Source organism: Euprymna scolopes, chromosome 19, assembly GCF_053919585.1.
Source record: "Euprymna scolopes isolate OS-2025 chromosome 19, ASM5391958v1, whole genome shotgun sequence".
Classification (NCBI taxonomy): domain Eukaryota; kingdom Metazoa; phylum Mollusca; class Cephalopoda; order Sepiida; family Sepiolidae; genus Euprymna; species Euprymna scolopes.
In genome coordinates, this window is record NC_136500.1 from 91,377,176 (window position 1) to 91,390,551 (window position 13,376).

Sequence of the window (13,376 nt, forward strand, 5' to 3'; positions counted from 1 at the left end):
AGTATTTTTCTTTACTGCATTACACTTTTATTGTATTTATTACAATAGTAAATACTAAAAATACAATACAAGTCACATAGAGGTGAAAAACAATTGTCAAAAACAAACAAACGCAAAAGTGTTAACAATTTTATTAATATACACCTCACAACAAGGATAAAAATAACAAAATCTAAATACCTAAAAAGTTTTTTGAAAATTCGAACATGAAAACTTTTTAACCAATGAATGAAACGAAATGAAAAGCAACTGAAAACGAGGCTAAAACATTCACTTCCGGTTAAACGGCGGCTTGTTTTTCTGTTTCGAAACCGTTTCTTTAATTTTTTTGTTATTCAATCTATTTCTTTTAACGTCATTTATCTTCCTGGTATATATTCTAACCACTACAATCCAAGGTATGCTTTATTTAATTACTATTTATCAATTTTTGTATCTTTATTTGATATGATCTGTTTATAAAGTAAATAAGAACAGAAATAACCCACACAAACCGTAAAAAGTTCATAGTGGGGAAGATGGGCCAAAGATTGTTTCAGCCATCTGCCAGATGGCTGAAACAATCTTTCACTTGGTGCTTGTATCACTAAGTGAAAGATTCTTATGGAATATTGAGATTACCTGCCCCACTACAGAAAAAAAAATGTAACGAATTTAACTTAAATTGCCTGAAATTATTCGGACTACTATTCTCATCTTAGTTATGTTTAAACTACGTTTTAGATGTAGCCTTCGATACGGAATTTACCGGAATGATTTAATCCATGTTCTCATTCCGCTTTGGCCATGTGTGGATAGAAGTATCAATTTTTATTTTGTACTTTAATTTAGTTATTGTCCTAAGTAAGGATTGAACCAGAATCTCCAGAACACCTAGAACACCCGTTACCGTTGCGTTTACACCATATGCTAAGTTCGAAAATACATCCAGGTTTTTCAGTTTGACAATAATGCAAATAAAGCTTTGAAAAGATGCACATAAAGAAGATCGGAGGTTGCAGCGGTCGAAACGTTGTGAACACACCAACCACGATGAGAATAGCAGTCCGAATAACAAAAATTTTCATTGAAAAATTCTGAAATTTGAGTATAACGTAATTTACTTCGGTGCTTTTGTGCAAAATATGGACCATACTGAATATAACATTATTAATTAGGAATTTGGGGGTTTGTATTACAATACACAGAGGTACGAAAAAATTGTTAAACAAATATATAACAAATAAATGTTATCAAAGGTAAGATAATTTATTACTTTTCTACCTAACTGGATAAGTTTTTAGTGTTTTTATTTCATGTAAAATATTTATTCGGTTCTAAAAACGAGTAATGTTGAATGCTGCCGGAGAACAAGAAAGATGGCTGCGATGTCTTTGAAGACTCGATAATCATTTATTGGATGAGTTTCTACCACCATTTTGTTTTGTTTGTTATTTTAAAGATATTATCGAGTCTTCAAAGACATCGCAACCATCCTTTGTTCTACGGCAGCAGTAGGTATGTGAAAATGCCAAGGCTTTTGCGAGGGTTAAGTGGCACTGGTAAACTTGAGTAAGCCGTAATTCTGTGCACTGAGGTATGTGTCATAGATTTGCCCTTAGCACCTATATCCGGGGGGTTAACTACACCGCAGGGTCCCTGCGGTGTAGTTAACCCCCCCCCCCCGGCGCAGGGATACTGATGAGGTAGCACACATGTTTCGCTACATGCAGGTATTTGAACTATTTCCATACGTTCAGTAGAAGTGTAAAAATTTTTGAAGTGAAGTTTTGTGTCATTTAAATCATCATTATTAGACCTGAAGGTAAGTTGTAATAGTTTTGAAACTATATATATTCGTTAATATAGATATTAAACCTTATTTGTGCGAAATATGAAGCCTATATAACTTTACCTTCATTGGTTTTGAGTTTACCTAAAATGTGAAGCCGTTACGAAAATTTTCAAAATTTCACTAACGTCATATCGTTTCGTTAACCTACGCACTTTGTTTACAAATATTTTCCAACAACGGCAATGACGTCAGACTGCGGCTGGCTAAAAGTATAAAATTTCTTTTAAATTATTAAAATTTATTTCGGCATAATGAACTTTCAGGATTTAAATTATTTTACTTTCTTTAAACCGAAAACGGCAAAATGTATTTTTTTCTATTTTATCATTTCGAGCTGCTTTTTTTTTTCCTTCCATTTTGTTACTTTGCTTTTTTTTCTATAATAAACTAATAAACAAATTTACAATTAAAAAAAAATACAAGAGTTATTTTTAAAATTAAAAATATTTTTTATTATGCACATTTATCAAACTTTAAATTCTAAAAGTTTTAATAATTTAAAAGAAATTTTGGGTTTGTATTACTGTACACATTCGAAAAAGGTGTCAAAAAACAAATATATAACAAATATTATCAAAGGCAAGATAAGTTACTTTTCTACCAAACTGGATATATTTTTTGTTTTTATTCAATGTAACATGTTTATTCAGCTCGAAAAACATGCAGTGTTTATCGATGTATTGGAAAATTCAAAATGGCGGCCACTCTCTTAAACACGGTATGTTTGGGAAAAGGTGTTATAAATAATAAACTAGACAAAATACTATTAAAAAACCACCGAATATATGCCAACTTATGTCACGGTAACATATAATGAGCGAATTTCTAACAGTATTTTGTCTAGTTTATTATTTATAACATATTTTCCTGAACTTACCGTCCATTTTCTCCGTCAGATGGCAGCATGTGACGTCATTTTACGGAGAAATCCGAGCGAGTGATAAGCCACGCCCAGGCCAGCTCAAAATTATATTTATGGGTGTTTGCATGATGAGAAATAAAAAAAAAACGGTGCTTCTGCAGTTTATTCATGACATTAAAAAAATGGAAATACTAAAAAAAAATATACATCGTACGACCGTACGTACTCGTCATGGGATAAAGTATTCATACAGAAAAAATCATTTAATTTAATCAGTTAGGTTTTTTTTTTTACAGGCGAAAACAAAACAATAAAAAAATTTAATGACATAGAATCTCTGTAAAATAAGTGGGAAAGGACTGAAATATTTATCTAGGTATTCTTTTTTTTCACATTTAAAAAAAATATGAAGGCTTGTTTACATTCTTTGTTAACATTTGAAATAAAGTCTATAAAATGGATTATTTTTGGTTTAAGGATTAATATTTTGTTGATTTTGTATTCAAAGTTGCATTATTGTTGAATGAAAGATGCCACCAAAGAAGCAGCAACAGGCTTTGCGAGAGAAAGTGGGCAAGATGCGGCAGTATCTAGCTGATAATTTTGCTGCTTTGCCCGACGACATGGACAACTTAAAGAATGGACACCTGCTCTTCATTCACACCGTCAATGGTAGATCAATTAAAAAGACTATTGACACTGTCATCGAAAAGTTTCCTTGCTTGATTACATACGCTCAAGTTCAGTCCCTATTGAATAGAGCCAAGAAAATAAAAGATGTCAGTTCCGATAAAGGCATGAACAAGTATTCAAACCTGTGCAGTGAAGCCTATACTTTAGTCAAGCCCCAGCCCATGGAGGCAGTGTCATCCACACCTGTTTCATCAAGCAGTATCTGTAAGTAGTGTTTTTAAAAGTCTCTCGATTTATTAACTTTATAAATGAAATATGTCAAGGTCCAGTCAAAGTCATTGAAGATTCCTATTTCTATTTCAGGTCAAGAGCACCTCCATCTCAACAATGAAGTTTCAACTGAAGAACCAGTCAGTAGGCCTTTAGACGTTTCCACTGAAGAGCCAGCACCTGCTACCCCTGACAAGAAAACTCCTACGATCCGCTCATCTCTTCGGATAAAACACAACCTCACCCCACGTCGCCTGAAGAAGAGGCTGGATTATCTTTCGTTATCGCACTCCGCTATGAAAGAAACTCATCGAAAGAAACTCAGTGAAATGAAATCCAAAATTGACTTTCCGTGGATCAACAAAGTAAAGTACCTCAATCAGGATATCAATCGCCTCAAACTGGAGCTTACCATGAAAGACAATAAGATTCGCGATATCAAAGCCAAATTCAGACAGGATTCTTTGGTACAAGAATTGGAAAAAACAAAGGAGAAGTTAAATAAAATGCGGCGCAATGTACAACGTCTTAAGGCATCTTCCTGCAGTGGATGTGTGTCGAGTGCAAAGGAAATAAAAATGCTGAGGGATGAACTCACTGAAAAAAATGAAACGATCCAGAGTATGGAGAACGAAAAGTTTATCCTTGAGGAAGCGGTAGATGCGTTGAAAGCTGGTGAAATGGACACTAGTTTGTTGAAAGAAGGGCGATCATACTCCATGGACATTGAGGATGTTTGTATATGATTCTATAGTGAATCATGTCCCTATGAATAACATCCCCATTCTCATTAAGCAATATGCGAAGAGATCTGGAGTTTTAGTAGAAAGGATTCCACACAGCAGACTTCATATGCGGGGATGTAATATTGCCTTAGTAATTGACTGTATCTTCCGCCCCAGCATCCCCCTTTACCTCTTAATCTTGTAAATAATTCATTAATAAACTTTCAAAATATATTTTTCTTGTTCTCCATTTAATAAGCTCTCCAGTGATATTTGTCTTTTTGAAATCGGACAAGAAATAAGAAAGTTAGGACAAAATAACTGTGAAAAATCTTGATATCGGTCACAACTTTAAGGAAATCCATTGATTCTATTGTCAAAGATTAGCCTCAAATTTCAGCTTAAGAATTGTTGTAACTTATTATTTGTCCTACAGAGGTGGTTCAAATATCATTAGAATGGTCTCTGCATACTCTTTCTGCTGAGCTGTTCCATTTTGAGATATGTTAACTTTGAAATTTTCTTTCACGTACCTAGCAGCAGTGTTGACCATTACTCGTTTTTCTAACCGAATACCCATTTTACATTGAATAAAAACTTATCCAGTTAGGTAGAAAATTAACTTATCTTGCCTTTGATAATGTTTAAACTTTATTATCTATTTGTTTTTTGACAACTTTTTCGTACTTCTGTGTATAGTAATACAAACCTGGAATTTCTTAACATGAGGGGGAGGGTGTTTGGCACTTCTGTATGACAATTACATATTAGCATCAGAGACGAGTTATCTACCCCTGTTCTTAGAAAGAGAACCGCCATCTAGTGGAACCTCAAATATAAACAAGTGTTTACGATAACGCAAAAATATATAACGAAATAACACAAAAGTATGAAAATCGAAACATTTATTATATAAAAATATATCAAAATTTAATTTTAATGTATTAAGATAATTTTTTTTCCAATGAGTAAGTCAACATCTTGCTGCCCAACTCCCTACACAGTACCCCTGATGCTTATGTCCCTGATAGTACATCAAAGTGGCAATGTGCCTTGTTTGGGGTGAAAATGTAATAAAAAAAAAACAAAAACCCCAAAAAACTGAAAATAAAATAAATTGGATAAAAACGTGAAACCTTTATAGATTGTTTTTAGAATTTTTTTTTTTTTTTTTTCGGTAAGGTTGTATAAAAATGTAGCAAAAATAAAAAATATGAAACATTTATAGAGGTTTAAGAGTTTTGTTTTGTACAGAAAGACTATATAAAAATATAATTTTGGTTTGCACTAACTTACAAAATTCAAGAGTTATCGACTCCTGACAAGCGACATCTATCGGTAGTTCTTGAAACTAAAATACAAACATTCGCATCATAACTCTCATACAGAAGTGGCAGGTGTTTTGTAAATATTCTGTACTTTCACCTAACAATTTAATAAGCAAAAGATACAGTGAAACTTGAAAATCCTATTTAAAAAAAATAACGAAATCCGTATTTAGCACAAGTACCATTATTTTAATAAAAAAAAAAAAAAAAAAAAAAAATGAAAATATCGAAAAAAATTATATTGCACATATCTGTTATGGAATGAAGTTCCCCGAAAAAATTTTGTACTAAATTTAATTCAGTAGTTTCTTTTCTTTGCTGTTTTTTTTTTTTTTTTTTACAGTGACAAAACAATTTATGATACTGATCAAAAGGTAGCCATGTTTTAGCAGTGTCAGATGTCGCCATTAAAAATGAGTGATAAAAATTTGAATAATTACTTGTTGTATTTTGAAGCTTAGAACTACTTGAAAAATGTAATTTAAACCCTATTTTTTTTTTTTTTCAATAAGAGGAGCTAAGACCAAATTTTAAAATAATAAAAGGTTTAATAGAAAAATATGCAATATTTTTTTTTAAATCGGTTTTCTTTAAAAAAAGATTTCAAGAGAATCAATGGATTTTAACTTACTTCGAATATAAAAATATATATAAATTCCAAAAAATCACTTACCTATAAAAATAATAATCAATGGGTGCTTCCATTCTTCATTGTTAAGAATTTATCCATATTTATATTTTATATTCCATGTACTTTTTAAATAAAAGAATTTTTTAAGCAAGGATTCAAAAATACCGCGATTTTAAATTGTCATATGAGAGGTTCACAATCGGTTCTGTCTCTCTTTCTTCCAGTGGAGAAATACGGAGGCCGAAAACCGCCATACTTAATTATTTCAAAAACGTAAAACAACATATTAGACTAAATATATTTCCCGGTAGTAACTATATAAAGAAACAGACATTTGAAGTGCTGATATGTGTCTTATCTCCCCTTTGAATTTCTGACATGTGTTTGCTGCCAACAATCAAGTTAGTTAATAATGTGTCACTGTATTTGAAAAATGATTACATTTCACTCTCAGTTGAATAATTAAATTTACTTTAAAAAAAAAAAACGCTGACAAATTTTCCATTTTTTTTTTTTTTCATTCTCTTAAATTACATGAGTTTTTCATTTAAAATATTTTATTTCTTTATGCAATGAATTTTTTTTTTTTTTTTTTTTTTTTTTCAAAAATCTAAAAGAAAACAACATTGAATGAAATAGAAAAAATTGATGTAGGTGTCCAATTTTTACAGGACAATATTTTCAAAATAAAAAAAAATCTTTTTTTTTTTTTTTTTTTTTTTTTTTTTAAGGTTTTAAACTTTTGACTTTACAGGTAAATTTGCACATAACTATTCTTTTGTTTTAAATTAGATTATTTTATTTATTGACCTTTTATCTCCAATTTGTGATATATAAATCTTAGGTGAGAAAATTATTTTCTTTTTAATAGACATTTCAAAATGAAGGGGGGGGTGAATTTAAAAAAACAACGTTTGTCTAGATAGAATATTATATTCAGTTTATTGGAAAGAGCATAAAATTTCACATTAAACCTGAAAATATCTTAAAAATTGAACCAATAGAAAGATTTTGATAGATTTTTACATTGAAAAAGTTGAAACTCGTAAAATTCAATTCATTTCATTATGTAGAAAAAATGGTTGCGTAAGCATCCGCATGCACTTTGTAAAGACTTTTTTTCTTTTTTTTAAATAAAAAATATTTCTATTTTTGAAAAACTTTAATAGTTTATTTTGGAAGTATATTCCTTAAAGAAATTAAACAACCCATTTTAAGAAAAGAAATTACGAGTTTTGTATATTTTATTAGCAGTTTTGTGTTAAGGGTGTCAAAAATTCCCCAAAGATTCTGACGCACCTAGCCATGTTTTGATTTTTAGGAAGAAAAGCTAGTATTTAAAATGGAGAGGATTGTGTCGGTGCGCTAGACTGAGTTATCTCCCCGTGGTGTGTTCTAAAAATCCAAACATGGCTGCCTCCAGCGCGCTGTCATAGAAACGTGTTTTCCGCTGTAAAAAAAAACTTATCGATCAAATTAAGTGAATTTTTTTTTTTTTTTTTCCGGAGAACTTCAATTCAAAACAGATACGTACAATGTAACTTTTTTTTTTTCTTTTCTTTTTTTTTTTTTTTTTTTTTTTGATATTTTAATTTTTTAATGTCTTGATTAAACTGTACAAGTACCGAAATAGTTTAACTACCGGTTATTTTCAACTTTCTTCACCCTGTGTTGACAAAAGCTTATTGTACGAAACTGTCAGCTGCAAAATGAACCAAGATTCTTTTTTTTTTTTTTTTTTTCAATGTTTGGTCAAATTGTATTGTTTTCTTTGTTTTTGTTTTTTTTGTTTCCTTATTAAAAAAAAAAAAAACAAAAAAAAAATAACCCAATTTTTTGTTCGTTTCCTTATTTAAAAAAAATACAATTTGACCCCCAAAAATCTGTTCATTTTGCAGCTGCTAGTTTCGTACAAAAAAGCCTTTGTTAACACAGGATGAAGAAAGTTGAAGGTCACCAGAAATACCTTTTTAAAAAACTTATTCTAAAAATTAGATGAACCAGTTTTAGAAGTCTGAGTGTTTAAGATAGTCGACAGATTGATTTTTTTTTTTTTTTTTTTTTTAAATGTGTGGTTGTAAACAAACATGACAATACTTGTCATGTCGAAAATAGTAAGGTTTCAAAAAATTACGAAAATTCATTGAGTAGAACAACTGCTATTGTGTTTTTAGTTAAAAAAAGAAAAAAGTGTCGCTATCGGCTAAAACAAAAGATCAACCATTAAGTCGTGGAAAAAAAAAAAAAAAGAAAAAATATGTCCCCTGTATTTGCAATCTTCAAGGTGTTCACATCTAAGAAAAATGCCAGTTCCCCCATTTTCTATATTTCTGGAACAAGTAGCTGGATGCCAGAGGGCACTGGAACAGGTTACCTGGACGCCAGTGGCCACTGGAATCTAGTAGCCACTGGAAACCGCTGGGGGACTGGAGTTTGCTGGTTGTAAAAAGTGGTTTCAGTAATTTGTATGCAGATAGTTTGTGGTAGTTAACTCTGAAAAGGGCAGTTTGATTTGCAATAAGTTGTAGTTGGCTCTGAAAAAAGGCTGTTTGAACTACTGCTGCTGAGACCATTTGGATGCTGGACTTGAACAACTTGACTGGGTATGTCATAGTCACTATTTGGGAGGCTTCCTGCTCGCTAACAGGATTGAGAAAATTTGCAGAGAAACTGCTCTTTATGAAAAAATGCTGAAGTCACAGGAATGGTGCCGATAAACAAACAAACAACTAAATTTACTTTCCAACTAAACTTTTCACAATCAAGAATTTCAGGTATTTATTGACTGGGTCTGTATTAATTTCAGTTCAAAATTAAATGGCAACTGTTTCTGTTTAGTTGTGAAAAGTTTTATGTTTCTGTTCTCTCGATTGTGATTAAAGCAAAAGGAAGTTAAATCGCATGCTCTGTCGAGCATAGACTATCCATAAAATTTCTAACATAATTTAAGTTAGACACAAAATGATGACATTGCAGGTAAAATGTTGGCAATTTTACACAAGAATTTGGAGATGCCTAATAAATAGCAAATCTATACTGGCAAAAACCCATGCAATAAATGTCACGGTAACATTTATTGGGCGGGTTTCTATCAGTATGTTGGTTAATTTTCGATTTTTGAGCGATTATCTAAATTCCTCACATGACCATCTCATGTTGATCATTTTTTTTCTTGTTCTAACTTAAAAATTGGCACTACTTGTCTTTCAAACTAGATACACACATGCATGCAAAAAAAGTAACTATCCAGGTAGGTAGAAGAGTAACTTTTCTTGCCTTTAGTAACATTTGTTATATACAATACACTTTCGTTTTGTTGTCTATATTACAAAAAGCGCCTCACTTCTTTGAACATTTAAAATAGAATATAGACATTTTATTATACCCCCCCCCTTCAGAAAAATGTCAAATAACATACTTGATTATTTTTGTAAAAGGAATTAATAAAAATTTATATTTTCCCAAAATAATTTAAACCATGCATTTGATTGCATATTTTTGTTAAAAGAAATTATTTAAAATTAAAAAAAATTTTTTTTAATATTTTCCTAAAATTAAAAGTTACATCTATTTGTGTAAATATCATTTCAGTTCAGCAAGTATATATATTGGGGGAAGAAATAAAATTGCACACTTGTAAGAAATCAATCGGTTTCTGTTGCTTTATTGTAAAAATAAATAAATTCTTCAAAATTGAGGTTACTTACATCTATTTTCAGATAACTTAAGTGATTGTTTTCCTTTGCTGCAGATTGAACTCTACTAAAATGAAAACAATTTGTCGGATGTTAAACTGCACGGGCGCTCAATTTTATATCACTTTCTTAACCTGCTTCTAATTTCAATGTTAGCCAAATCTATTTGGTCACTATTTACCTGTATGAATCTTCAAAATTAATAAATATTTAACCTTTGAATTAAGAAGCAAATTTGGTAAACATGAAGTTCAAGTTTTTGCAAAGGCGATGTGCACTAGGTCAAAAAAAAGTTTTTTTCTTTTAAAGATTGACATGCTGAATATATTGGAATTGAAATTGTGTTAAATAAGTATTTGTGCTTCCCCCTTGAAAGCAAATTAGACACAAGGTTGTTTTTAAAGTGGCGGAAACCAGCTCCCTCCCCAAAAAGGGGACACTCTGGCAGTATCCAAATAAATAGTAATTGTCTCAGTATGAAGGGTTTCCCCTACATTGACCTAGGACCAATTAACTTATTTTAAGTGATCCTGGCCCGAAGACCAAGAACAATACCTGTGCCAGGTAAGACCTAAAAACTTTAAAATAGATATGCTAGTACCAATTTATTTTCAAAATGGCGGCATGCTTCATTGGATAATCAGGAGTCACTAAAAATAGGAATCGAAACTTAAGTTCAATGAAAAGTAGCTTTTTAGTGAATGATATGAATATAATTTATTTAAAAAATATTTATAAAAATATTTCCAAATATAATTTTTGTGTTATGCAATACAAGTTTTCTAAAAAAATAAATAAAATAATGAAAACATTTTAAGTGTTTGTGGCAAGCTGATTCCACCCCAACCTCTTTTTTTATTGATCATGCTGATTTGCTTTCTATTTCTACTGAAATACTCATCTTAACATCAATATCAGCAGCCAACAAATCAAATAAGTTACAAAGTTTGTTTACCTTCGGCACAAGCTGTCTTCATCTAACGACAGGCAACCTGCTGTAAATCACAGAATCTGCTTAGGTTGGACAGCTTCCACAAGAAATAAAACTGTCCTAACTTCTGAGTGCATACCATACAAAATCAGAAAATCTATTGAACATATATTCTTCCTGTAGTCTTATACAGACTTGAATGTGTTAACTGGACCATAAAATTATCAAAAAGTAGAAACTTTCCAAAACCACATAATGTGCTTCATTATTGTATAAATATATGGATTCTCTTGATTGGATAAAAATCTTATTTCGACTAATCAAAAGCATGGAAATCATACACCTCAACAATTCAGTTATATGATTTCAATTGACTAGAGAGACCAAATTGCCACAAACTTACTGAAGGCAAGCAACTGGAAATAAACTATCTGATCACAGCAGTATCACAAAATTGTGAAAACTCACTAGCATCCCATGTATATTTTCCGTCTTCAAATGTAAATTCTTGAGATTGTTTGGTCACATTCAGCATTGAAGTGAAGAACTTTGCAAAATCTACATTGAAAGCATAATACAAGGATGTGGCTTGAAATCTCGTCAAAAAAAAGACAGACAATAATTCTGAATGGATGAACATAAACCAAGCAAACACATTGGCTGAAGATTGTAGGACTTGGAGGACACTCAGCCGTGTTTGTGCATATTAGCTAGCAAATCCTAATAAAGCTCAACAGATATGTTTGTGCTTTATTTTTTATACCGTGCATTAAAACATTGCTATGTAGTAAGGAGTAAGTTGGAGTCTTGTGAAATCTAAGAAGAAAAACAAACTCGTGCATTCTGATCATAACTGTCCTTTCTCTTATTTTATTATTTGATAACCTTTCGTGACAAGCTAGTTGTAATCATGATTTCCAGTTGCCTTCAGTCGGGTATGTGGCAGCTGTCTTGTCTGTCTAGCAATTTGTCCGAGGGAACATAGTTGTGTGCATCCTTTTAGACAGTCCTGTCTGGCTGAACAGGAACGAGAATGATTTTTGGAGCTGAGACATTTGTTTAAATATGATTTCAATTGACTTCCAGCAAATTAGCATGTATAATTGAGATGGAAATCATATACCTCAAGGTATATGATTTACATGCTTTTGATTGGTCAAAATAAAATTTTTATATTTAGATTTTTATCCAATCAAGCATCAATATTTTTAGTCAATATTTGTTTGTCACACCCACCCTCTCCTTTTTGTATATCTGTCAACTGTGTTGTATAAACTTCACATATTTTTGCTGGTGGCCATGGAAGGGTGATTATTAATTTTCTCCTTGTGTTTGTCATTCTAAAAAATTTTTACTTCTCTACAAATTTTGTACTATTTAATAAAACATTAAATTTTAAAACTTTTTTATTTTAAGCAAAATGATGACCCCAGGTGCATCTACCCCAAATGTTCACACTCCACCAAGTCAATATTTGCCTGGATATCTCTTGGGGGATATTACACCACATGGCAGAACAGTAAGTACTAGAGATTAAAAAAAAATTTTTTTTTTTTTTTTTTTTGAAATTAAAAAAAAATTAGCTTATTGAATTTTCCATTTTATTCATCTATTTTATTTTGTTTTATTTTGCAGCAAAGTCCACTCCGCTGGTCATCTAGTCATGTGCCACCGTCACCTCTGACTGTGCCTCAACCAACGAAAGTTTCCCCTCCAAACATGGTCACTCCTCCTCCTCAGAGGTAAGTAAATGTTATGAATGCTGTTGGAGACGAATATTAATCTTAGTAAATTAAATGTACTTGTATAGTTAGAACTTCCTGTTATGAAAGGAGTAGAGCAGATGGCTTAACTTGTGTCATTTGCAGAATCCCCTCCAGTGACATGAACAAATTAGTATGTTGTTGAAAACATCTTTACTTTATTTTTTTTTAAACGAGGGATGTGCCTCTTATTTTTTTATTCCACACGAATTGCATTGGTATGATGACTGGACTTATGCATTCATGACCTGAAAGTTTCATCTCTTTGTTGTAGATATTGACAATGTTAGACTCTCTAAGAAAGAAACCCCTGTCATGGACATGTGTCAGAAGCAGAGATGTGTCCTTGAATTCCTGCATGCAGAAAAAATTGAACCGATTAACATTCACTGGTGCCTATTAAATGTTTATAAAGTTAATGCAGTTGATGTCAACACAGATGAGTTTGTTGATCTCAGAGTGACAAAGCATACTTCAGATGCCAAAACACCACCACCACCTCATCGCTAACAAAAGTGCATTGAAAATAGCGGTAGTGACTAGAAAAATACCTTTTGAAGTACAAAAGGTACCACTCCCATCTTCATAACTCTTCAATATTTTTTTTTAAGCTCAGAAATAGGATGAATTACTTTTGGAACGACCCTTATATATTAGAATAATACCTGTCCCTAGATAAACAAAATTGTTTTCACCTGCTTCCC

At 31.5% G+C, this 13,376-nt stretch overlaps 1 protein-coding gene across 2 annotated transcripts in view; it reads left to right on the forward strand.

Annotated features, from left to right (window-relative positions):
- Positions 1-213: 213 nt before the first annotated feature.
- LOC145239835 (nucleoporin NUP35-like) overlaps positions 214-13,376 on the forward strand; it is a 42,911-nt gene continuing 29,748 nt past the window's right edge. The window contains exons 1-3 of one of the 2 annotated variants that reach the window (XM_080103382.1): positions 214-398; positions 12,326-12,428; positions 12,545-12,651. In XM_080103382.1, the coding sequence (XP_079959508.1) occupies positions 229-398; positions 12,326-12,428; positions 12,545-12,651 (380 nt within the window). In that variant the 5' untranslated portion in view covers positions 214-228. Of the gene's footprint in view, positions 399-3,204; positions 3,594-3,692; positions 4,559-12,325; positions 12,429-12,544; positions 12,652-13,376 lie in introns of those variants that run through there. The other variant, XM_080103383.1, reaches the window with a different exon arrangement.